Consider the following 27,274-nt stretch of genomic DNA (forward strand, 5'->3'; position numbering starts at 1 on the left):
AAATAAGGCTAGTTAACTACAAGGGAACAAGGAATTGGCTTCCGTAGGTGATAGATAACATAAATGCCAACCAGGGAAATGAATAGAGTCAGTGAAGTTGCCCAGAAATTATATCCTATTCATAAGACTGTGCTTGCTTAAAAATCAGCATGTTCATCCAAGTAAATGTTCAAAATGTGGAAATCCAGGATTGCTGGATAAGGGAAGCTATTGATAGAGACAGTTGTCCAAGAGAGGAGACATGAGCAAAGGGATTTAGGAAGCAACTCCAGGGCTTCAAGGGGTTGCAGGTGCTGTGCTCCCTGAGCCCCAGGGCCCTGGATTTTGATGACTCCTAATTTAACTGCTTTTGGAAAGTCTGAGCCAGAATCTGCAACTCTGTGGCTGAGGTGGATTGGAGTTCTAGAAAGAAATCACGGGGATTCTCACAGCTGATGCATCTTTTGAGACACTATTTCTTTTGGTGTTTTCCCCCTTCCCCCCAAGTCTTTCACTAGGGGGAGAAATTGCCTTTGTGTTTTGCTTTTTTTGTTTTTGTTTTGTTTTGTCTTTCATTTGATACCTGGGTTTTATTATGATGTGCAAACCTCTTAGGAACACACCTTCCTCGTTGTATTTTGAACCTAGAACCTGAGAGATGCTAGGCCATGTGGGAAATGTCGATAAGAAAATACAGTCCTATTTGTTCTTGCAATCTGCAGTACCAAGTGTTCACTTCTTCCAAATCCTCTGAGGTTTGCCGGGGACAAGAGACGGAGGTGGAGGGATATGGGGTGCTCTTTTTCTACTTTTTTTTTTTTTTTTTATATTTCATACAGTTTTAGTTGTGCATGGGTTGTCTGGAGTGGGGAGATGCCTCTTGAATGAACTGTCTACATTCCTAAGCAGTACTTGGTCCTTTCTACCTGTTATTTTAAGTGGAACCCTTCCAGAACCTGTGTACACTGTGGGTAGAAATGTAAATTGCTATAGCCATTATGGAAAACAGTATGGAGGTTCCTCAGAAAATGAAAAATATGATCCAGCAATCCCACCTCTGGGAGTATATCCAAAGGAATTGAAATCAGTGTGTCGGAGGGATATCTGTACACCCATGTTAACTGCAGTACTATTCACAGTAGCCAAGATGTGGAATCAACCTAAGTGTCCATCAACGGACGAATGAATAAGGAAAACGTGGAGTATATACACAATGGAATAGTATTCAGCTTCAAAAAACAATAAAATTCTGTCATTTGGGAATGACAGAAATGAATCTAGAAGACATTATGCTAAGTGAAATAATCCAGGGACAAAAAGGCAAATTCCATGTGATCTCACTTATATGTGGAATCCTAAAAAACGGTGAATTCATAGAAGTAGAGAGTAGAATGATAGTTACTAGAGGCTGGAGGGGTAGGGGTGGAGCAAGGGAATGGGAAGTACTGTCAGGAGTACAAAGTTTCAGCTAGACGCAGGAATACATTTTGAGATCTGCACAGGAGGGTGACTCTAGTCAGTCATAATGTTTTGTGTATTTCAAGATAACTGAAAGAGTAAATTTATCACCACAAAAAATGTTTTATTAGCTTAATTATTCTACATTGTGTACATACATCAAAATATCACACTGTATTCCATAAATACAATTATGATTTTTCAATTAATAATTTTTTAAAAAGAAATAATTAAGACTGGGTACGGTGACTCATGCCCGTAATCCCAGCACTTTGAGAGACCAAGGCAGGCAGATCACCTGAGGTCAGGAGTTCGAGACCAGCCTGGCCAACACGGTGAAACCTTGTCTCTACTAAAAAATACAAAAATTAGCTGGGCGTGGTGGTGGGCACCTAGAGTCCCCGCTACTTGGAAGGCTGAGGCAGGAGAATCGCTTGAACCCAGGAGGTGGAGGTTGCAGTGAGCCGAGATTGTGCCACTATACTCCTGCCTAGGTGACAGAGTGAAACCCTGTCTCAAAAAAAAGAAGAAATAATTAAGTGGTGCCCTTCTCTCCAACCCCCTAATACAGGCAGGAATAATAGATAAGGAAATGGACCTTTGGTTTATTAAAGTTTTTAGGTCTAAAGTACTTTTGTCCCATATTTTGTCTCTATGTACTTATTAAGTCAAGGCTTTTGGGAACCCTGTCTTAGAAGGGAAACAAATGCATGTCTTTCCCACCCAACTCTGAACTTCACATAGTTAAATTTTTCAATGGAGGTACTGCTTCTAGTTGTAAAATTGCAGCCACAGATGGGTTAGCCTCCCCTCATCCCTACTTTTTATGTAACTTTTAGACATATCTCTGGATCAGTCAGGGTCCCAGCAAGAAAGAGAGAGCACACCTGAAAGGAGTCATTGAAGAAAATTTGATAGAGGACTATTTGTGTGGAGTTCAGGGAAACTCAGAAGAGATGGCGATGCATTTGACCCTGGCAGCAGAAGGATGCCTTTGCCACCTCTAGGCTGCAGGGGCAACGTTAGGGAGCAGTTAGTGGAACATGGGAGAGCAGTAGCTGTAGCAGCAGGGGAGACCTGCCCAACAGAGGTGATGACCTTCAGTAGAGGCACGTGACCCCTGCCAGCCCGTCGCCAGGAAGCAGCCAGTGTGCCTGTGGTCGATCGAACCCAACCGGAAGGCAAGGGTCCAAGGGAATGCAGGTCACAGAGGTCACCTTCTTGGGCCACAGAACAGGGCAGGAAGAGGGTCTAGAGGGGCAAATGGGTAATAGTGAACACAATCTCTTATTAGAATTGCTTATTAAAATTTTTACAGCCAGGCATGGTGGCTCATGCCTGTAATCCCAACAGTTTGGGAGGCCAAGGTGGGTGGATCACCTGAGGTCAGGAGTTCAAGACCAGCCTGACCAACATGGTGAAATCCCATCTCTACTAAAAATACAAAATTAGCTGGACTTGGTGGCACATGCCTGTAATCCAGCTACCCAAGAGGCTGAGGCAGGAAAATCGCTTGAACCCAGGAGGCGGAGGTTACAGTGAGCCAAGATCGCAACCATTGCGCTCCAGCCTGGACAATAAGAGCAAAACTCTGTCTCAAAGAAAAAAAAAATTACAAAAAAATGTATATGAAGTCAGGATATTTTAAGTCCCCAACACATCTCTTTGTACTCATTCCCTTCTTTGTACCAACTGGTACCTGAATGTCATAAAGGTGTGAATGTAGATGACAGAGGTATTTATTTTAAATGAAGATAAACACTAACTAGGACTCTATGGAGAGAATGAATCTTCATAATAGTTAAGACTACATGTTTTATGTGTTCTATCAGCTGAATGAATCCATGGAGACAGAGCTCAGAAGAGCTACCATTGTGGGGGCAGGTATTGATTGGTAGAAGGCACAACAGTTTTCTAGGGTGCTGGAAATGTGCTTTATCTTGAAATGAGTGATGGTTACATGAGTATATAACTGTAAAAATTTATCGAGTTGTACACTGAAGATTTATTTCCCTAAAATAATCCTATTCTGTTTAAATTTTAAATAGGTACCATTTTTTCTTCTTTTATTCTTCTTGCTAAGATTTTCCATCCTAAAAGTTCATCCTTTCATATAAGATACCAAAGTTAAGTTAGACACATCCTTAAAGGCTTCTTTCCCAAGCCTGTTCTAATAAGATGGAAGCACAGAGGAAATCAGTGTGTTCTTTGTACAACTTGCAAGTGGTTTCTTTACCAACCAGTACTCCACGGAGCAGAGCCATTGCATTTGCAGGCCTTCTCCCATGTAAGAAACCTTAGGATGGTCTCATTAAATGAGTAGTCACCTATGCGATGGCCCACGCCTGTAATCCCAGCACTTTGGGAGGCCAAGACAGGTGGATCAGCTGTAGGTGGATCAGCCTGTAGGTGGATCAGCCTGGCCAACATAGTGAAACCCCATCTCTACTGAAAATACAAAAATTAGCCAGGTGTGATGGTAGGCACCTGTAATCCCAGCTACTCGGGAGGCTGAGGCAGGAGAATCACTTAAACCTAGGAGGCAGAGGTTGCAATGAGCTGAGATCATCACTGCACTGTAGCCCAGGCGACAGTGTGACACTCTGTATCAAAAAAAAAAAGAGTACTCACCAGATTGTGCCACTTTGTTTCATGAATTATACAGGCCCTGGTTAACTGGGACCCAGTGGATCAAACAGTGCTCGCCAATGAGCAGGTGGACGAACATGGCTGTTCATGGCGTTCTGGAGCAAAGGTGGAACAGAAGTACCTCAGACAGTGGTTTATTAAGACAACTGCTTATGCAAAGGTGAGTGTCAGCCTGGAGGCTCCCCACTAATGCCTTACATGCTGGCAGGCAACACCAAAGGCTTCTGGGTAGGAGAGAGCCTCACTGTGGGGGGTGAACTCTAGGAGGGGCTCAGAGCCATGGGTGTACAGACAGGAAGCAGCAGCTGAGCCTCATCACTCACTTTGCTGGTGATGGGCTGGTATCTTCAATTGTAAGTCAAGTATAGCACCTAGAGGTCATTGTAGGCCATTGTTTGCTGACCTTTCAACTCACTGCCACAGAGGTCAAAAGTCATCCATAATTGTATCAGTGATAAAGCTTTAAAAAAGAGAGAGGTAGCCTTTAAAAAAAGAGAGAGAGAAAAGTGTCTTCAACTGTGTAGTTCTGACGAGACCTCAGTCTGATGAGACCTCCAGAAAGATAGAATGGAATCTCAGATAAGTAAATGGACCTTTGGTTTATTAACTTTGGTGCATGTCTTTCCCACCCAACTCTAGACTTCACATTCTTAAATTTTTCAGTGGAGGTCCAGAAGAGATTATCTAAAAGAAGTGAAGAGATGGCTGGCCTCCATCAGGGAAGGCCAAGTGAAAATGAACTAAGGCAGGTGCTAAAGCTTGATAACTGGTTCCTGGGCCTTAGTTTTCTCATCAATACAATGAGCAGGTTGGACCAAGCAGTCTTTAAGGTGCCTTCTAGCTCTTTCCTGTTCAGAGATTCAAGTCAAAACCAATCATTGAAAGTAGGGGCTTGCTTATTAAATCACTAAGAACCTGGGCAAAAAATCGGTTCTGTACGTATTGGGACCACTCTGTGCAATGTGCTCTTTGAGCTTACCATGTTTCAAGGTGCTGGAGTTGAGGGGTCACTCCCTGAAACTCCAGAGAGAAATGATTAAAGGAAATTAGGGACATTCCCATGGCAATTTGGTGACCTTTGTATTCTTATGCATGCATGAGACTGGATGTAAGGTAGGGTCTGAAAAGGTAAGGGCATCATGAAGGACTACTTATGGTATGTCATGTTGTTCTTCCCCCGTGGTAGTCACCATAAGAAGGACAGTTGTCCCCTTTCTTGGTGGCCTGTGAGTTGCTTTGTGGGTATTGACTGAAATGCCCTTGGGTTAGATCCAATACTGTCGTTCTTATATACAAAGAAAGCACAAGGTTCTTAATTACCCGTGGTCACTACAAAACTCTGTGAATTAGAATTGTAGGACACCAACTCACAATACCAGTGCCATACAGAAATATGACCTCTAGTTTCCTCATGCAAAAGACATGTCTTAAATGAGGCTGTTTTTCCATTTTCATTTATTCTGAATGCAGCAGAGAATAGCATATGGATTTGGAGAAGTGCTCATTAGAACTTGCTAACATGGTGCCTTGTTCCTTTTAAGCACAGCAATATTGGAGACTGAATGTGAAGAACAAAGCTGAGGATGTTGCATTCTCTATCACCTCAAGCAGTGGGAACCCCCATCTGCTGACAGTTGGGGTCCACTACATTACCAGGAGGGATGCTTGGTTACCTCTTGGACCTGTCAGATGATTCTGTTACAGGCATTGTTGGAGAGGCCACCTAATTAGCTCTTTTGTTTTGACCTCTGCCTCTAGTTGGAAATGTAATAACCTAACTGAGGAGCATTATTCTTTAAATTGTCAGCTGTGAATTTTCAACTGTTCAGTGGAAATGGTTAGTTACCATGGTGACTCACCTGTTTCTTGCTGAACTCCTGTGTAGATGTATTGAAAAAACTGTCTTTGAGGTCAGCACTCGGTTTGCTCTGAAAATCTGGAGAAGAGGGAGAGCAAGACTCCATGAAGCCTAACAGAGATCAATGCTATGGGGCGGAGAACAGAACAGAGACACAGACATGAGGGGGCTGTGCAGTACTGGAAAACATTGGCATTATGACTCAGCTAAGGGTATATAGTAGAGACCCCCAAAAAGGCCATGCATTAGAGTAGGGATGACACCCTAAGACTTATGACAAAATCAAAATAGACTCATTTTAATAAAAAATAAAATAAGCCTGAGTGTTTCAAAAGGAACTTCCAGAACATAACTCCACATCTTTAAAGGGAGACAGTGTAATCCAGACTCCCAAGGTTGTATCTGCAATGTACAACATATAATTAAAATTACTAGACTTGTAAAGAAGCGGGAAATTATGGCCTAAAATCAAGGGGGGGAAAAGGCATTCCAATAGAAATAGACCCTGAGATGACCCAGATGTTGGAATTAGTAAATAAAGTCAAAGACATTTATCATATAAATTGTCTGGGACTTAAAGGAAAACATGGTCATAATGAATGAACAGATGGAGAATCTCAGGAGACAGTGGAAACTTAAAAAAAAAATGAATCAGTTGGAAATCTAGAATATGAAAGTTTAATATCTGAAATGAAAAATCCACTCTTTGGGCTACAGAGGGTAAATAAGGGTTAGGTAGACATAAAACTTCAGGGAAGCTCCCCCCTCACACACCTATGTAGTGAACAGCATGTGTAATGGCCTTAAAACAGAGAGGTTTATGATGGGTTTGAAAAACTGAAAGGACACTGTAGCTTAAACTAAAAGAGCCAAGCAGAAAGGCTCAAGATAGGGCTGGAGAGATGTTTAGGGGCTAGATCAGGCAAGGTCTTTAGGTCTTGAGGAATTTGCACTTTAACCATGGGGACCATAGGAAACCACTAAAGGATTCTAAGGAAGGGAATGGCATGGTCAGATTTATGTTTTTATAAGATCACTGTGGAAGGAAGGGCAAGTGTGGATGCAGAGAGACCAGTTAGAAGGCTATTGCAATGGTCCAGGCATGCAAAATTTAGACATGGGTGAGAATAGTAGAGATAAGTAAGTAGGTTAGAAAAATACTCAGGTGGCAAAATCCATAGAGCTTGGTAATATATTGGAAGACAGTATGTAGGAGATGGTAACATTGAGGAAACCCTGGCTTGAATAGCACGGGAATGGTTAAGCTGCTTACTGGGATAGGGAGTCCTGGAAGAGACATAGTCCTGACCCTTTTAAGTTTGAAATGGCCAGGAGATATTTGAGTAGATATAGGAAATAATAGGGAAATTATTATTTGGATTATTTGGAAAATTATTTGGGAAATTAAGTCCAAAACTTCAAAGATTGAGTGAGGTAGGACATCTGTTTTAAAACCTGGTAAGTTAAAAATCGTCTTGAGTTAGTGAAGAAGTCCTCCTATATAGATAAGGATGAGATGTTGAATCAGTTAGTAATGCTTTCAGCTGCAAGCAACTGGAAACCTGAGATACGGTGGCTTAAACGAATGGGAAATTACTGTACCCACATAACAGTCTGCCAAGACTGAACTGGGATAGGGTTCTGAGTTGTCATCTCAGTAGTTCTCTTGGCCCTGTCTTCTGTCACCTTATGGAGAGATGGTTGCTGCAGCTCCAGACATTGCGTCTCCATTTAAGACAGAAAGAAAAGGGCCGGGCCCAGTGGCTCATGCCTGTAATCTCAGCACTTTGGGAGGCTGAAGTGGGAGGATCACTTGAGCCTAGGACTTCAAGACCAGCTTAGGCAATATTGAGACCCCCATTTCTACAAAAAAAGAAAAGAAAAGAAAAGAAAAGAAGCAGAAAGGGCAGTGCCAAAAACTGTTCCTTTTATCTGGAAAACAAAACTTTCTCAAAATCCCCAGTAGAATTCCACTGATGTCCTGTTAGCCCCAGGTGTGTTTTGGCCACCCCCAGCTTCAAGGGAGACTAGGAAAGCAGGCTTGGGCTTTTTAGCTTCTGTAGTTGAGCTGGAGGGGGGAAGAGGCTGGGCAGTGGGTGCTGGGATAGTCAGTGAGCTGTGCCTGCAGTTATCTTTAGAGCTTTGTATTTGCATCTCGTTTTGCAGCTCTGCGGGCTGCCTCTGTGATGTATGGCTGTGGTCTTCTTGGGAGCATGGCTGTGAAGGAGCCCTCCTTTCATTCACTTAACTTCCTAATTTTAAAGACAATGCCTGATGTGAAAATTACAGAGAACCCAGTAATATAAAGATGCTTTATTCAGGCTGTTCTGTGTTATATTTGATTTTTCTCCTCTTACCCCCCACCCAGTCTTCCTAGGATTGTTTGCTTTGTGAAACATTAAAAGTGATTTCAGCCACTCATTCTGTGAAAAAGAAAACTTGCAGTAGGAGTATCTGAAGAACATGAATTAGTCTTGGCAGAGCTGTGTGGGTGGTGTCTTGTGGGCAGCACTGCTGAGGTGAGAGCAAGGAAAGGAGGATGGATTGGAGCCTTATATACAGCAAGCAAAAGGGATTCAGAGTCTGATGGAATGCCTCAGTTCCTGACAGCAGAGTGACAACTGGAAGGAGAGGCAAATAGAGAGAAGGTCTCACATTTGAACTTCTCTATTAGAGTTGTGATTTTGATATCTCCTGCTGACTCTGCTGGCCCCTCTTGGCTGCAGTGCAGGCTCTCAGCCCCTGGGCATCATGCACGCGCCCCTCCTTGGTGTTAAATGGACATAACCATGCCCTCATGGTGCTTAGTCAACCCCCACACCAAATTGGTGGTTATGTTTTCCCGGTTTTCAGGAGTTATATGGCAACTGCTGTAATACAAACAAAGTCTGCATTTGCCTCTCATTTCCTACCTGATTATCTCAGATCAGAGCTCAGGCCTTTCTTTGTATCATCTTACTGAACCCTTGTTGCAACGCCTTGCGTTACTGCCCCCAGACAACCGTGTTATTCCCCCCAAAGAAGACACACCCAGAGTCCAGAGTCAAAGCCAAAGCGACCAAAGGACTCTTTAATGCATAGCTTCGACTTGGTCCCTCCGTTCTTTACAACATACACAAGGAGGGCCCCCGAAGATCATGGCGTGCCCGCTTTTTATAGCCCCGATGCCATTTATAGGAATATGTAAGAGAGGTGGTACAGAGGTACCACAACGGAATTCCCTTTTGGTTTGCAGCAACCACAACTGGTAAATTGGTAATATTTTGAAGCTTATACAATAACAGTGTTTTATTTGTTTTCCCATTTAGTAAAACTACAAATGGTTGTGACCTTATCAGGGGCTCTCTAGGTGGTGTTTCTGAGATGTGTGGGGCGGGGGGGATGTGTTTTTGTTGGGCTCAGGAAGTTGGGACAAAATAGAGGATTGTGTTTGTACTGGGCCCAGGACTAAGATGTATGGCAGACGCCGGTAATTAGAACAGAACAGAGCAGGACAGAGACTTTCACAACGTTTGTCCTTACAATGTCTGGAGTCTATAGATAACCTAATCGGTTAGGTCCGGGGTCGATCTTTAACTAGCTCAGGGCGCCGCCCGGGCTGTCAGGGCGCCGCCCAGGCTGTCAGGGCGCCGCCCAGGCTGTTTGCCTGCAGACTTCATTTCTGTCTTTTAGTTTTTTTCATTTGATCTCTTTCACCCTCACTTTAATCTTTTGAGGGTAGGTACTCCTCTTATCTTCATTTTACTGTGAGCAGACTGAGGCTCATACTAGTAATAAGTAACAGCATGGGGATTCAAATCTGAGCGGCTGAGCTGTTAAACCAGCAGTCTCTCCTTCTCCGTGGTCTGAATTAATTCATTTTTTTTTTCCTGAGATGTTATTGAGTGCCTGGCCAGACCCTAGGTGGGGTGCTAAGAATACAGACAGAGCAGCTGAGGTCTCTGCTCTTAAGGAGCTTAGACTCTAGTGCCACAGACAGTGGTGGACATGAGCCGTCACATCCCCTGCAGGAGAGTGCAGGAGGAGGAGGAGCCCCAGATCTGCCCCAGTCCAAGGAGGCATCACTGGGGAAGTGGTGAAAGATGGGAAGCGCAGAATGTCTGCAAGGGAGCATCTTATTGCCCTGCAGATGTGCAGGAAACCTTCTTCTTCATGGAGTATTTCTGACTAGGATGAATTTCTGCTGGTGAGAAGCAGATGGGCAACAGTGAGCCATTATGAAATCAGTGGGCACTGGAGGCAATAAGCGCCCATTTCCCGGCCCTCTTTGTTCCTGTCCTCCTGATTTTACCTGTGAACTTGTGAGTAAAGCAGAAGTACCTTTACCAGAACACACTGGTCTTGTTTTACCCTGCAGAGCATGCAAACACGGGGCTGGAGGAGAGAGGAGGTAAGGGGAGAGAAGGGAAATTTGTGCCAGGAGTTCTTTGGGGAGGTGGCGGAGGACGTTAGAGCCAAGAGACAGGCTCACAGAAGCAGTGAGGCAGGGTCCAGCCTCCAAGAGTCACTTGAACTGTGGAATGAAGACCGTTAGGGGACCTTTGTTCCAACTCTGAGGCACTGGGATGCTTATGGAAGCATTTGGCTGCCCCCTGGAAATTGGGCCTCTTGCCTGGCTTTCTGCTCCTAACTTCAGATCCTGTCTCAGCCCCAGAACAGAGGCTGGGTCACGGGTAGCACCAGGAAGTGCCTCTCCAGTCACATTGCCCCCTTAATCCCCTTCACCCCTGTCACCCCTGTGTTGCTCTGGAAGCTTTGCAAAGGAATTGTTGGAGAAGTTTGGTAACTTGACCCTACTCTGCCCTCTGACCTCAAGAAAGTGTCTCTTCCTGTTTGTGCGTCAAAGCGCTTCCTCCTCTTGTGTGTGCATTCTGTGCCTTCTAAGGGAGTGGGGTGGGGGTGGGGGGCACAAATTAGATGTTGGTAGAAGAGGCAAAATGACAGAACTGAGAGGAGCAAGTGAGAAATGTTTAGCAAACTGTCAGCTTCTCTGCAGGGCTCTGAGGACGAGGCCAGGGCTGGGATTTGGTGATGATGATGATGCTTGGGTTTATCTACGACAAGGGCTTTCTCTTAAAAGCTCTATGGCTTCGAAGCTCTTACTGCATTTATCCCCACCATGCCCCTCTGTGGTCAGACAAGGCTGCGGGTGGCCTTATCCCTCCTCACTTTAAAAAAGATTAGATACTGTCGGGTAGGAGGCCAGAGCCCATGCCGGCTCTTAACTCCTGTTCTCAGACCAGTGCTCAGCCACACCCTCAGAGCCCCCAGCCTCCCTGTCAGGATTCTCCCCCACTCCATGGCTGTCTCTTCTCTTGGCTACAGTAGATTCTGCTCCCAGTCCCAGGGATCTGGTTTTGACTCCCTGTCTCACAAAGCTAATTAATAGTTAAATTCTGCTCCTTCTTACATAATATCTCCTGCTTCTGTTTTCTGTTTTCCCTGCCTCTCCAACATCTTTTCTCTCCTAAGCTATTCTAAGTTGAACTCCCTTCTACCCTCCATCCGTTGCTCTCAGCCCTTCTCAGCATGATTGCTGGCCAGAGTGGCCAGTGCCACAGGGACCAGGTGGAAGTTGTTACTGGGAGAGCCAGCCCCTCAGAAGTCCTTTTAGGGATGGGACTGGGCAGGGGTGGGAATGGCACAAAGGCCACAGAAAAGTAAACAACTTGAGGTTGGCTTTTCCCTGGCACTTCCCAGGCAAGCGAAAAGCTGCCTGAATAGAGGGAGTAAAATCTTTAATAACAGCTTGGGGCCTAGGCGAGATGCTGGGAGGAGGCAAGTGGCTGGCTCTCAGCAGGCCGGAGAGGGAACTTCCTCCAGGAAAGGTCCGCCAGGGGTTGCTACAGGACTGGGCCCTCGCTCTGGGATTCCGAAACCAGTAGTGTTTCTAAATGGTACAGAGACAGTGCAGGCCATCAGGTTTCCCTCCTTGAATGCAGGGCCTTCCTGCTGACCTCCCAAGTGTCCCCACCGAGTGCCTAGTCACATCTGTTTTAGTCTCTTATTAGGTCAATTCTCTACCATCATCTCATTTCCCTTAGCCCTGACTTCTTGCCCACACTCCACTGTCCCTCCCTGTCAGTGAAATAAAGACAGCTATGCTTGGCACACATACTCCAGAGTGTATGAGAATAAAAGAAAACTTCTGCAGGAAGCGCGATGTCTGGGTCAGCAACCTGCTCTGCAAAGAAAAAGGTTTTCATGTTTTGTTTCTAAGATGGAATGACTGCAAAGGAAAAATGGAAGAAATAATTTAATAGTATACTTCTTCTGGTATATGGACAATGAAATAAATTGTAAATTTGCTCAGGAAACAATAAAAATAGAGAAGCATTGTGTGTTCCTTCTGAACCCTGAGTGGCCTTTTTGAGCTCCTGTTTTTTGGGTGTACAGGTCTTCTTGAGGTGTCAGCCTGGACTCCATGGGAAGAGGTGTATTTAGCCTCGTGTTGAGGGGTCTCAGGGATCGCTGCAGAAGCCTGGTGAGTGTCACCAATGAACCTCTTTAGCTTAGAGAGTTATTTGAACTTCAAAGCTAGAAGAAACTTGAGAGAGCATTTCGTTCAGGGTCCCTTTTTAATCCCTGCCCTGATCTGAAAAACATAAAAGCAAATAAACAGAAAACCCCTCATGCCTGCTTTTACTGCTGCTTGAAATTGCAAAATCAATATAATGTCTGAAAAGAAATTAAAATAAATGAATAAGGTGTTGCTTTATTTTGAGCAGCCCACATCATGTCCTCCTCACCCCTTCCCAGGGGGCTGATTGCCATCCTGAGGTGTGTGTCCCATTCTTGAAAATTGCTGACCCAGCCCACATCTTATTTTATAATCGAGGTACCAAGACCAGGGAAGGGCCAGAACCCAACTTGGGTCTCCTCAGTCCCAGTCCTACATTCTTTTTTATTATTATTATTTGAGACCGAATCTCACTCTGTCTCCCAGGCTGGAGTGCAGTGGTACAGTCTCGGCTTACTGCAACCTCCACCTCCCAGATTCAAGTGATTCTCCTCCTTCAGCCTCCTGAGTAGCTGGGATTACAAGCAGCTGCCACCATGCCCAGCTAATTTTTGCGTTTTTAGTAGAGACAGGGTTTCACCTGCACTCTTTACCCCTGCTCTTGGGGACAATTCCCAAGCAACTGAGTATTTCTGAGAATCATATGCAGACAATAGCCAGTTAGCATGTGTTGCAGGAAGGCAGGGCATTTGCAATAGGAAATGCAATAAGTGAGTACAGAGAGGGCACAAATGGCCAGGTAATGGAAAATGTGGTGATTAGAGGTTTTCTGGTTTGTTCTTGATGGAATTGACCTATTGTCCTTTCTGTCTTGCTTTTGTCATTATTTACTCCAATGCTCTGTCCTTACCCTGACTTCTTCTGAGCCCAGCTGCACAGAGACCAGTAAAGACCCATCCGGTGGCTGCTGCTATGAAGGAAGCAAATAGTCATGAACACATACATGCATGTCAATACTGTGTTTTTCAAAATAACCATTCTCTTATGCAGAGAGACGCTTTTCCACAGCACCTTTCCACTTCTCTGTATATTTGCTTGCTGTTCCCGGATGGCTAGCTCTAAGTGTCAGATTTGCTCAAAATAGAGACTTAGTAGAGCTGTAATAAGTTGAAAACTCAGGTAAAATGCATTCTGTAGTTTTAAAAGAGTATATTAACAAGATGCTTTTAACTATGCAAAAGCATATATACAAACGTACTAGATTTTATCAATCCTGACATGATTAGTTTTACATTGAATGCTCCATTAAGAAAGAAAAATGCTATCAATATATTGTAAGATACCACTGATTGTAAGACATGTCCCAATGTCAGAGTTTTTGGGAAAATGTATATCTTAGAATGAATAGAAGGTACGATATAAGTAGGATGGAAGGATATAGAACAAAATATTAATAGTTATCTCCCTGGGTATTTTGACCAATTGTGGGTAATTGTTAATTTTCTTCTTCTCTTACAAAATTTCCATAAAAACGTTATTGCTAGGCAAGGTGGCTCATGCTGTAATCCCAGCAGTCCTTTGGGAGGCCAAGGCAGGTAGATCGCTTGAGGCCAGGAGTTCAAGACCAGCCTGGGCAACTGGCGAAACCTCATCTCTACAAAAAAATACAAAAATTAACTGCGTGTGCTGGTGTTCACCTATAGTATGCGCCTATAGTCCCAGCTACTCAGGAGGCTGAGGTGAGCCGAGATCACCAACTTCAGCCTGGGCGACAGAGTGAGACCCTGTCTCAGAAAAAAAAAAAAAAAAAGATTATCATTTTGATAACTATAAAAGAAAACAGCATAATATCAGGACTATATCATAATTTATTTACACATCTTCTTTAGACCTGAGTGTCTTAGAAAGGGATGGTCTTATGTTCTTGCAAATATTCAGTCTATAGGGAGGCTTCCAACTTGAAGGCAAGTGAGTAGAATGTCCCCTGGGATGGCTGTTACCATTTTGTTTTTCATGATTAGACCAGTAAAAGCTTTCAGACTTGCCGTCAAGACTCCCCTTTCCTGGAATGAGACCACCTTTTCAGGCAAGGATAGTCTAATGCCACAGATTAGACTGAGGACAATTTTCAAGTTGTAGCTATTTGACTACTCCCTCCCTCTCCTGTGGGAGCCTCTCTCTTATCTTGTAGACCCAGGGGCAGGGAGGTGACATAGGTGGCTCTGTGAATCAGAAGCAATCTCATCAGACAGGTGGCTCTGTCGTTAGGAGAGTTTGGCCTTCGTCATCTGCATTCTTAGGACTGTGGTGGTGACATTTCAGAACCTGTAGTTACCTTCTCTCCAAAGTTAGTGGAGTTAGAATTGTTCTGCTGCTGAAATGGTGGGTTAGAGCGGGGAAGAAAAGATGGATAAGTGTAACCTGAGTGGATATATGGATAAGAAGAGATTAGTCAAATTGGCTGCCGCCATACTTCCTGGTTCCCTTTACTGCATCCTTTTCCACAGAGCATGTACATGGGGCTGTGTAATGCAGTCCCCAGGGCATTCCCTGATGGGCATACCTAGAAAGCACATCCTTCTTTTCTAGCACCCGTGACACCGTTTACATGTACACGAGTCATTTTATTGGAAGCTATTCTATAGCACTTAGTTTGTGCCTCACTTTCCCGTAGCTCTGGGCTGTGCACTTCTATGTGTGGCTGTGTGGTTCCTCTTTTCCTCTTCCCCTGAAATCCCACGAAACCACACCTTGTTGGCAAGTCATATGTCATTAGCAGGATGCCTTGCTCGGAATGGATTATTTCCCTGCTGGGTTAACAGCACTTTCATTGGAATTGAGACTTTCGGATACTACAATGGTATTTGCAAATAAATGTTTTGCATTGTGATGCTACAACAAATGGATTTTGCTTGGAATACATATCACATTCCAACGAGAGGTTGACGCAGAGCTATCATAGAGAGGCTTTATTATATTTATGTATTTGTCATGTCCTCAAAAGTCAAACAAGGTAGTCATCATGCCAAATGGGTTTTTTTGGTTTTTGTTTTTTGCTTTTTTGAGACAGAGTCTTACTGTCGCCCAGTCTGGAGTACAGTGGTGCTATATAGGCTCATTGCAACCTCTGCCATCTGGGTTCAAGCGGTGCTTCTGCCTCAGCCTCCTGAGCAGCTGGGATTACAGGCGCCCGCCACCATGCCCAGCTAATTTTTGTATTTTTATTAGAGACGGTGTTTCACCATGTTAGTCAGGCTGGTCTCGAACTCCTGACCTCGTGATCTGCCTGCCTTGGCCTCCCAAAGTGCTGGGATTATAGGAGTGAGCCCCCGCGCCCGGCCAGGTTTTTTTAATGTATAAATTGTCATGCCAGAGTCTAGTCAGGGGACTAGAGTGTGAGAGAGGTCATTCCTCCAGAATATTCTAGAGGAAATATCTCTATTTTTAAACATTTTGCTGCCTTCAGAATTGATTTTCCTTTTTTAGAACTTAAATATATATTGTGCCTTTAAAGTGATTGCATTGAAATGATTCCCCCCTTCCCCACCCCAAAAAAAGAATAAAGAAATTTTGGCAACAAGAATAAGTTTTAGAAAATATATATAAGTCATAATTCAAAATAATTGCAAATCAAATCACACTGATTTATAAGTATGCTAAGTGTCAAGCTTTTAAAAAGTGTACATTTTAATTAGATGTTGTTCAATCTTGTGTCTTCCATTCTCTCAAATCTGTGTCCAGCTCTTAAGGTTTTTGATTATCCACCCTCCCCTTAGTAGCTAATACATCCACTTGTTTTAAAGGGTCTGTACTTCTCAGTTTGCTTGCACTTTTTTTTAACCTGGGTCTTCTAAAGTGTGTCATGTTTTCAACCCACTTTTTCTAGAATTCTCATTTGTGGTCGCGTCGTACCTTGTTCTTAATGCTTCAGTTCAACTTTCCCTCTTGGAAAGTATGGATTTATTCCTAGCATTATTTCTGCTTCTTTGAAGAGAAAGTCATATTAGCCATGTTATATTTAATCTTCTTTTATCCCCAGCTTTTAGTTTTAATCTTTCTCTCTCTTATTCCTGATTATATTTTGTATTACTAAAACCTTTTTGATTGGATGTTACTTCAGCCCATCTTTTATTGGTGCATGTTCTTAAACACTGGCTCATCTTGACTCATGAATGCCTAGTTCTGTTTCAATTTCTTCAAACATCTTCGTTCAGATGGTGTACCCTAGAGTGACAGTGGCAGTCTTTTCAGACATATCCTGGCACAAACGGATTTAAGGCCCCTTTGCAAACCACATTACTTCTATATAGGCCAAATAGCAACCACAGGGAAACTTTATAATCAGAAGATCTGGATAATTCATTATCTTGGATCTGCTGCTGACTGACTGAGTTTAGGGAAATCACATGACCTCTCAACCCCATTTTTAAAATTTATTAAATGAGAGGTGTTAAATAAGTTAATGATTTCCAAAGTGTTTCAAAGCCTTGGGAGTCGATAGCGAGGAATTGAGGAATTAGAGGAGAGAAAGGGCATTTCTTTCAGCTCTTACATATTGGGTTCCCTCAGATTTGATTTGAAAAGGGTTTCATAGCACTTTTAAAGAGAATCTAAAAACCTGCCATTTTCCCAGGTTTTTGGATTCTGTGAGCCAGTGGGATTTCTATAAATTAAGATTGGCCAGTATAGGGAAGAGGTACACATACCAGTCCTGTCTGCCAGATGTAAAGACATGAAATGAGGTGACTACCATCTACTATCACTGTGATTACAACACTAAAAAAAAGGGGGGGGAGGGGGAGGATATAAACTCAACAAAAACCCCAAACAAACAAAAATAGCTCTTTAAACAGCTATAGCACTGTAACTACTCACATCATTCTTATTCTGGGGGAGCCCTGGTCTGGGCCAGCCCAGAGTCGAAGGAGAGGTTATCAGCAGTATTGGACAAGGTATTTTCTGAAGCCCTGTTCATCAGAAAACAGTCCTGAATCACGTGTTTATTATACAAAGAGCTTGCAGAGTTGTTCGAGATGTTGATTTCATTTAGTTAATTTTAAAATTTCTTTTGGTTTTAAAATATTCATAGATTTGGTTAGGTTTTAAGCAGGCATTGTTCCAGAATTAGCATATGAAAGCATTCACATTTCGTCCTATTTGAATCTGTCATCCTCATCAAGATCTGAATATTTTAAGCTAGCTCCCTCCATAAAAAGTTTCCCAGCCTTGACGATTAAATCTAGAAGAAAAAGCACAATGAGAGGGCTAATACACTAGTGGCTCAGTAATATTGGTAAAGGAATGGATGTAAAGTGCTATCAGAATTGGACCCAGTCAGGGAGATAGAGCCGATTTTCAGACCATATAATGTGGATTTGATATGATGGAAAGATATCAGATCCCATTAGACCACATATGGGTTTGCTTGGAGGTTAAATGGAGCCTCATCTGTCTTTGGAGAGGAAAAGCTATTGGTCATTTTCAAAGTTTATAATATACTTGCATGCTTGTTGACATTTAAGACCCCTAAATTGCTCTAAAATTGAAAAGCGGCCGGGCGCGGTGGCTCAAGCCTGTAATCCCAGCACTTTGGGAGGCCGAGACGGGCGGATCACAAGGTCAGGAGATCGAGACCATCCTGGCGAACACAGTGAAACCCCGTCTCTACTAAAATACAAAAAACTAGCCGGGCGAGGTGGCGGGCGCCTATAGTCCCAGCTACTTGGGAGGCTGAGGCAGGAGAATGGCGGGAACCCGGGAGGCGGAGCTTGCAGTGAGCTGAGATCTGGCCACCGCACTCCAGCCTGGGCGACAGAGCAAGACTCCGCCAAAAAAAAAAAAAAAAAAAATTGAAAAGCATTCTAGAGTACTTAATTTTGTCAGAAGATTAATTGTTTATTAACATGTTGTATTAGTATATAATTAACATATTCAAGATCTACTTTTGCTATAGAGACATCGAGGCATTACTATATTCGCTAATATAGATATATATGTGTCAGGATATTGAAATTTTTATAATCCATTGATGTTAGTTAGGAAACTTGGTTGCAAACAACATAAAGTTACTCTGGTTACCTTAAGCCAAAGAGGAATTGATTAGAAGAGAATCAGGTTACTCATAATTGAATGAGAAAGCCGGAGATCCAAGCTCGGACAGAAATGAGGGGAGAACAAGGGCACAGCCACAATCTTTTCCCAAAAAGGGTCTGGTTAAGCGATTGCTGCCATTGGTACCAGCATCTCCAGCCTCTGAATCTGGTATGGCATTTTAGCCAGTTGATCCTGTGCCTCTGGGTCACCCCATAGTGTTCTGAAACCGTACTGAGCCTATGACTGGTTATACTCCTTAGTGTCAGTGGGGAAGGGAGTGGGATGTGGTGGCAAGTTTGTCCCCTTTCAAGCTGAGTAATAAACCAAGAGACCTGAGTACAGTGGTCTCAGGCCTGGCTCCAATTAGCTAAGTGATATGGGGCAGATTGCTCTCTGGGCCTGTGTGTCCTCATCTATAAAGAGAGGGGATTTTGATGACATCAGCCCTATGGCTCTATGACCAGAGTCTTCCTTCTAGGAAGAAAATAAAAATATAAGTAAGATAATAGAAGCAGATGGATCTCTAATTACATGCCTTTTAGTTAGAGTATGATAAGCTGAAACTGTCTGAAATACAGATATGGGAAAGCTGAATTTAAGGACTGTTGTTATAAAGTAGTAATTGCATAGCAGAGTATCAGACTGAATATGGACTTGGGAGTCAGCTACATCTTGCTTCAAGTGTTGCTTCCACAGCTCCATCCCATACTTACGGAGTGACTTAGGGAAAAGTTCTGAGACTTGTTTCCTCATCTGGGACATGGACTTGACTTGTGCTGTTGATGTGAAGATTAAATGAGGCAACATACATAAAGGTGCCTAGTATTTAGGAATTATTCTGCAAAGGTTACTACTTCCCTTCTCAGATGCCTGGGGATCTGCTTCTGTGGTACTGCTCTCTAATTCTCTCCCTTGAGTACAGGGAATTAAATGGTACTTTAATGAGCATTTGCCCAAGATAAGGCACAGTTCTAGGCTTTGGGCCAGGCCCTGTGTGGAATATAAAGAAAAATCAGAGTTTGCAGTTGAGCCATAGAGATCACAGGCCAACATTTCCCTATGCCATACTCTCTGAATTCAGATCAGGAGCACTGCGGGGTTAAGAATTGCAGCCTACACAATACCAAACTTAGCAGTTATGTTTTTGTCGTTGTTGTTGCTTTACATTTTTATTGGAAAATGAAATATGGGTGATCATATAAAACAAGTATATAGCCTATTGAATTATTTTAAAGCGATAGTTTGCGTAGATAGATGACAAATATGGAAAATGCTTTGGGTGTGTGTGTGTGTGTGTGTGTGTGTGTTTTTAAAGACAAAGTCTCGCTCTGTCACCCAGGCTGGAGTACAGTGGTGTAATCTTGGCTCACTGCAACCTCTGCCTCCTGGGTTCAAGCAATTCTCTTGCCTCAGCCTCCCAAGTACCTGGGACTACAGGCAAGCACCACCACACCTGGCTAATTTTTGTATTTTTAGTAGAGACAGGGTTTCACCATGTTGGCCAGGTTGGCCTCGAACACCTGACCTCAGGTGATCTGCCCGCCTCAGCCTCCCAAAGTGCTGATATTACAGGCATGAGCCACTGCACCTGGCCTGTTGTTTTGTTTTATTTTTTTTATCATACATTGACATAAGAATCTTTGTGCTGTAGCAGAAAGAACACTGTTAGTAAATCTAGGTTCTAGTCCTGGCTCATTAATTCCTGTGATCTTCCATGGGCCACATAACCTGTTATAACATAAGTTTATTCATCTGAAAATGAGCTACCATACCAGAGTGTGGGAAGAGATATATGAAAAGCACTTTATGAATTATAAAACACCAAACAAAGCATCATTATATTGCCTCTATTAACCGTCATGTAAAGGAATTTAAAATTGGGATCTTCACATTACAAATAATGATTGACTTTTAAATCCATCTGTTAAAGGAACACATCTCATTATCAAATAAGGGCTGGTATGTGCTTGAGGCCATAGAGAATAATTTATATAAAGACCTCCATTTTAAAGGAATTTAGGATTAAAAGTAGACAAGAAGAAAATCAATGTACGTTTCTAATGGCAAATGTTTATACAAATTAATCTCATGTTTCCCTTATATATTTATAAAATTAGTATTTTTTAAATGCAAAGATAAACTTTATAATGTCCTATGTATGATATTGTTTAGTTGTGGAACATTTATGAATGACTTAGAATTTCAAAATGCATAAACTTGAACTTAATTTTTTTAGTTCCTAGACTGTGGGAAAGAATGTACTAAACACATTTGCCAAAGATGTGAATTATGACCTTTGTGAATTTTCTTCTTTCTATGAAACCTTGACTCACTTGGGACAGCAAAATCGGTCAAACCCATCTCACTGAACTGAGTCATAATGAATGCATCTGTTTCTAACCTTTCCTGGCTTCCCCTGACTTAGTGAACAAGGAGAGAGCTAAATCCTGAATCTCCTTTAATGTCCCTGCTTTTCCTGCCTTAACAAGCTGCAAATCATTTGCTTCTTTTTAAATAAGCCTTGTGCCTCTACTTCTTTGTTCTCCTTTCTTTTGCACAGGCCATGCAGGACGCGTTGGCAGACCTTCCAGAATGGTATGGAATAAAAGGCATGCAAGCCCACTGGATCGGGGACTGTGTGGGCTGCCACCTGGACTTCACATTAAAGGTGATCAAGTGATAGCAGCTCCAGCAATTCATGCTTACAAATCTCCTCTACATTTGGGACTCATTGAGTAAACCTGCAACTTGGGACTCCCCAGCAGCACAGTCCAAACATGCACAATTTTAAATTTTCTAGTAGCCACATTTTTTAAAAGTGCAAAGAACAGGTGAAATGAATTTTAATAACATTTTATTTAACCCATTATAATGAAAATGATTCCGTTTCACGATGGGCTCAATAAAAAATGATTTATTAAAGAGTTTACATTTTAGTACAGTCTTTGAAATCCATATTCTACATTTATAGTACATACTAGCCATATTTCAGGTGCTGTGATTCATAGCCACATATTGCTACTGGCTACCATATTGGACAGCACAGACACAGAGGGTCTTTAGGGGTCCATGAACTCCCTGAAATTTTATGTACAAAGTGTTTGTGTGGGCATTTTCCTGAGCAATGGGTCCATTACTCTCATTGTAGTCTCCAAGGGGATCATGTCACAAAGCAGATTAAAAGCCAAGGAAGCAGAAGCTAACTGTAGCACCATTTCAAAACTAGATGGACATAGAGCTTAGGGATTGTGTTTGAAACTGCTGTGGAAACACTGCTGAAAGGTCACAATATAGGGCCCACCTGTTCTGGAAGGGGCCCCTAAAACTTCTCTCTTTGTCTCTAATGACAAGAGAGTTGTTCTATTGCTCTTTTTTACCTGGGTGTTCTTTTTTTTATCGTTCGGATTTCTCCTTCTGTCATAAAGATTTTCTGCTCTGTTCATTTAGCGCCAAACCTGCCCTCACCTTTGTTTCAGTCAAAAACCTTTAGGAGGAGGAAGCAGCAGCTGAGACAAAGTTGGCCTTCCTTTCTAGACTCTTGCATACTGACAGCCGTACCTGGTGTCTGCAAGCACCTGCCGCTTGCCACTGAGCTCATAATTCCCCGTGCAACCTCCTCACAAAAGTGATCCAACGTACTCCAACTGCAAACATGGAAAGCCTCCCATAAGGGAGTGTGTACTTTGGAAACATTTCAGTAACAAATCCTGGACTGAGCTTTTCCTCTTACTGCTTTCCCAAGAAGGTGACGAGAGTTCTGAAATTCAGTCCTGCTGTGACTTTTGTTTAAATGTGCAAGGCCATCTCTTTCAGGGCCTTTGCATTAGCCTGAGTCTGGTCCTCATGTCAAAGGCCTTTGCTTCTTAACTAGCGTTTGGTGTGGGTCTCTGGGCCTGCCGGCTACTACGTGTGGAATATCTTCTACACTTTCTTCTTTGCCCAACATTTTACTATGAACATGTTTTTATCTCCATTCCTGGACCCACCTGAAAATGAGATGGGGCAACATAGTGTCTCAGGAAGGAAGCATCTCAGTCCTACAGGGTAGGCCACATCTATGCCTCTGTGCCCCAATTCTGACTCCATAGGTGACACCTAATTGGCACTTAGGCCATGTGGTAGACTGTATTTAGCTCATCACTGGCACTCTGTCAATGTGTTTGAATAAATGAAGGAAGTAGCACCTGTCCATTCTGTGTCCTCCATGTCTGTCATATTAATTGGCACTCAGTAGATGGCTAATGTGTGCGTCTTTCTTAGAAGGCGTTTTAACTAGCTCTTGGGACTCATAGTCATGAACTCAGCTCAGGCCATCTTTTCTCTCTTCAAAACAGTAATAACCTTGGCACCTGTTTTTCTTGTTAGAAAAGTAGATGCCTTTATTTTTTTTTTCTACTCTACCCTTATATCCTTGAAGAAAATACAGCTTCTTTCTCAGAACACAAACAATGTAACACTAATAGTTATTTTTGATTTGTGAACAAAGGAGCCAGAAAAGCCAGGAAAGTGTCTTTCTGAGCATTCTTGGACCACCTTCAACTTGGGAATGCCTGCATGCCCGGTGTGGGGCAAGTGGTAGGAGGTGTTTCTGAAAAAGGAACTGTGATCCTCTTCTCAGCTTCTGCCAGGCACCATCTCAATCCCCACACCCCTAGCCCAGTGGTCAGAGCTGTGGTCGCTGTTGGGGAATGAGGAGGGAAGGGGAAGGGGATACAGTTAGGGAGCAACACAGCCCAAAGGGAGGACTGAGAAATAACGTCACTCTTCTTTCCTACCACCAGGTTCATGGTCAAGCCACGGGAGAAAAGCTGACTGCCTATACGGCCACCCCTGAAGCCATTTATGGCACCTCCCATGTGGCCATCTCGCCCAGCCACAGACTCCTACATGGGCACAGCTCTCTGAAGGAAGCCTTGAGGATGGCTCTTGTCCCTGGCAAAGGTGAGTTGGCAAGTTACGGCTCAAGTGGTAGTATTGCTGCCTTACATTTGGATGGCGCCTCCCAGAGTTCAAGGTCCTTTCCTGTATATCATATTGCGTGGGTCGTTCTTTGCCTTAGCCTTACTTTTGTTTTATTTTGAAACATGAGGATAAAAAAGAGCTCTGAAAATCTTTTTATTACCCCTGGTTTCTCCATGAGTTACTAGTTTGTCTGTGTCTTGAGCTTCTGATTGAAAGCGCAGCTCTCTCCCTTTCAATATAATCTAAAGTTCTTTTCTCCTAGTTATAAATTAGGAAAAGATATAGGAATCTATTCTATTAGGAATAGAATCTTCTCCTAATTTATAATTTCACCATCAAATAAAGCTACACTGTCAGAGACCAGAGGGAAGCCAGTAAGAATGAGAGCAAACTTTTCAAACTTAATTTTATTGTTTTAAAGAATTCATGTGGTCATCTGAGCAGCGTCTTGCTCCATACAGATTTTTAACGTACCTGCTTTCTGAATGGATCAAGCTGACTTAGAATCGGCATATCAAGTTGTACTTGGTCCCTGAAGATTTGAAGATTCTGTGGTTGCAAGCAACAGAATCCATCTCTGACTACCCAGAGGAAAAGGGGAACACATTGGAAGGCTGTGGGAAAGACCGTTGCTAGAGGAACAGCTGAAGAGCCAGTCCGAAAGAAGACTTGGAGAGTGCAGCCCTGAGAGTTTGGGGAGCAGGAACTCACAGACAGTCCCCTGAATGCCACTGTCAGTAATTCTGCTCTAACCCCACCTTCAGTGCCTGAAGCACTTGGTTCAAGACTCCTCTCGCAGGGAAAGGTGTTTGACTGGTGTAACGGGGGCCCCCAGCCTCTTTCTTGGCAAAGGGAGGCCAGGCACCTTCCTTGGTAGACCACAAAGATTGTCCCCAGGGAGGGAGGGGGAGTTCTCCAAAACAAACTTGAGGGCTATTACCAGAGAAAGGGATATGAAGCCTGGGTAGGTGAAAAGAAGTCCATTCTAAGTTAGAAATAAGTCTCTGCAGTAATTTAAATATTTCCACAAATATCTCATCCCTATTCTCTTTCATGACTATAAACTTCAACCTAAAGTATACAATCTGAATTATTGGGGTCTGAAATAGCATTTGACTAAAAAAATGTTTTGGATGATGATATTAAGTTGCCATCTTTGAAATGACCAGAATGAAACACTGCCTAATACTAGGTTGGAGAGATAGACAATGTCATCCCAATTTCTCTCTGCTTATGACTTTAATTGTTTACTTAGACCATTAAAGCCGGATTCAAATCAGTGAGCACTTTCTAAAGAGCCTGCTGCGTGCACTCTTGGTGGGACATAGATGAGACATTCCAGTCTTAACTGGATGCCCCTGGGAGGCAGAACAGAGGACAGCCAGATGCTTATGCCACTCACCCCACACAAGGCAGATGTCACCCCTCAGTTTCACCTCTTTGTGATATGCATTGAAATAGAGAAAAGAGTCTTTTGAGTTAAAATTTCTATGTGTGCTTATAAAGCCCAATATAGCTATCTCTCTCAGGTTTATTTTCTCTACTTGCTCAAAAGAAAAACTGGATACTTTTCAACTGTTTAGTTTAAAGGGAAATCTCATAGTTTTTACTCTCATGAGCAATTTGATATTCCTTGAGGGGTATGGTGGCTGAATAATATCTAAAATTGAAGAACTAAAACATGGAAACATCTCTAGCCCTTACATTTTCTCTTATGGCTAATTTGGGGACACAAATGAAAATAAGGGAATATTAATAGAGGAGCTATAATTTGTTAAGGAGCTAGCAAATTATAGAGGTTGGAGTTCCTGAGATGAAAGGCACTGTATACCTTCAAAACATTTTCATATGTAGGAAATTGAGACTTTTTTTAGTACATGCAGACAGCACTGTTTTCATGACCACATGGATGTCGACACACCCGACCTGGCCTCGTCATTTCATTTTGGCAAATTTAGTGCCAAGTGTAATGTTCCATTTGAAGGGCTCATTATTTTCTCCCCTCTTTTTAATAATCTCTGAAATTGTTCCAAATGGAACATTACACTTGGCAATAAAATTTTCCAATTCTAATTTTCAGAGTAGAAATATTCTTTTTGCAGATGTCAATGTATTCAAAATCTCTGGATTAATTTGCACATCAAGTCCCTGGATTTTGACATCGTAGTCACAGAAGGCCAGTACAGTGCATTGAGTGTAATTCACCAAAAGGTGAATTCAGATTACCCTAGGAATGTATGATTTATGCCTCTTCTGGCTTTTGGGATTACATTTTAAACCAGGATGTTGTGTCACTGCTGTCATTTACCATTGCTGACCACCTCAGTTTTTTCATCGAATGTCAGGTTTTAAGGATGATTTGTGTTAAAGCAGTGACCACTGAGTGTCATGGAAGTGCACAGTTGTGACTAAATTTATCATTTGCAGGAGTTTCAGTTCTCAGTCATGAGCTCCTGTTGTTGCTATGTTTATTTCTACATATCAGCTCCTGATTTGGCCCAAGATGACCAAGATTCTGGTCCTAGATCCATCCATGTGACTTAAGGAAGGTCACATAAGCTTTGTAAGTTTAGCCTTCTTGGCAGAGCACATAATGGGGCTGCCAGCTAAGGTGGTCTTGGAGGACCTTGTGGGTAGAGAAGGAGCCATGAGGGGCCCTGTGGAGGCGAGTGACCCATGTGGCCAGGGCAATGCTAGAGTGGCAGGCCGGCTGACCCCATTAATTGTGGAAAGAGATGGCGAGGCCCCCAGAACATCAGGGGTCAGGATGGAGGGAGGGAACCGATCTGAGAGGTCTGTGGAAAGCTGCGAGGGTGGAGGATCCCCAGATGATTCCTTGATTTCTAGCCTGGCCAACTGGGTTGCCGATGTTATTGTTCTAAATGAACTGTTTTTACTTAGCATCCTTAATTTGGCACAGATTCCTTTAAGAGAGGAAAAAAAGCAAGGTGTTCCCCTAGAGCTCTTGAAATTTAGTTTATTTCCATAATCATTGACGTCGCCTCCTTTTCTCAGCTGACCAAATCTGACTTAAGTCATGTTATGTAAGCTCTGATTTGATAGGAACTAGAAACCATAAAAGGCATCAATGGGGAAATATCATCAGAGTTCTAGAAGCTGTTCTGTCTTTTCCTGAAATCTTTTCTTACATTCCTAATATTAAAATATTCAAACCCTGGGGCTTTTGAACCACACATTTTAGCTCTGAGTCACCGACTATCTACACAATATATTTTTTGCTGAAAGGGCAGATGAGGTCTCTCTAAAGGACAACTTGGAACTCTGTTGTTATTGACACATTACAGGCACATTAGAGAGCAAGAGCCTCCCTGGATGCCCCAGGACATTAAGTAATAATTAATTGCTCACTGTTGTTTTGCTCTTGTCTGCATAGCATCGGTATGAGGTGAGGACAAAGGGTGAGAGCAGATCTGTAATTCTGGGGTAATGGTTTGGTTTTCCATCAAACTGTTTCAAGTAGAATTCTTTGATGTTATGTGAAGGGAAAAGCTTGTGTGCTCAAAAAATCTGGAATAAACAAAAATAAATGGGTATCTTTGCTTTGGACTTCTCAGAATCTTTGCTGTGCTAATGTGCACTGCAACTGTCTGAGAGAGGAAGTCATAGGCAACACTTGTCACACCCACTTGCCCACCAAGCCCTGTTTCCATGAAGTATGCCTAGGAACTAGTTATATGGACTGCTGCCTTGGTGAACACCAAATAAAAGTCATTTGTCTGTTTTTCCAGAGGGTGAGAGAGACGGCCTTCTTTGCAGTGGGTGCCTTGAGGGTGAAGGACAGATACCTTTTTGTC

At 42.8% G+C, this 27,274-nt stretch overlaps 1 protein-coding gene across 3 annotated transcripts in view; it reads left to right on the forward strand.

Moving 5' to 3' along the window:
- The window catches only part of LARS2 (leucyl-tRNA synthetase 2, mitochondrial), a 163,964-nt gene that overhangs the window by 66,504 nt on the left and 70,186 nt on the right, over positions 1–27,274 (forward strand). For all 3 annotated transcript variants that reach the window (XM_017849609.1, XM_017849611.1, XM_017849610.1), the window contains 3 exons: positions 4,103–4,246; positions 21,058–21,165; positions 23,279–23,438. In XM_017849609.1, the coding sequence (XP_017705098.1) occupies positions 4,103–4,246; positions 21,058–21,165; positions 23,279–23,438 (412 nt within the window). The remainder of the gene's footprint in view (positions 1–4,102; positions 4,247–21,057; positions 21,166–23,278; positions 23,439–27,274) is intronic.

Source organism: Rhinopithecus bieti, unplaced genomic scaffold (genome assembly GCF_001698545.2).
Source record: "Rhinopithecus bieti isolate Rb0 unplaced genomic scaffold, ASM169854v2 scaffold_31531, whole genome shotgun sequence".
Lineage (NCBI taxonomy): Eukaryota > Metazoa > Chordata > Mammalia > Primates > Cercopithecidae > Rhinopithecus > Rhinopithecus bieti.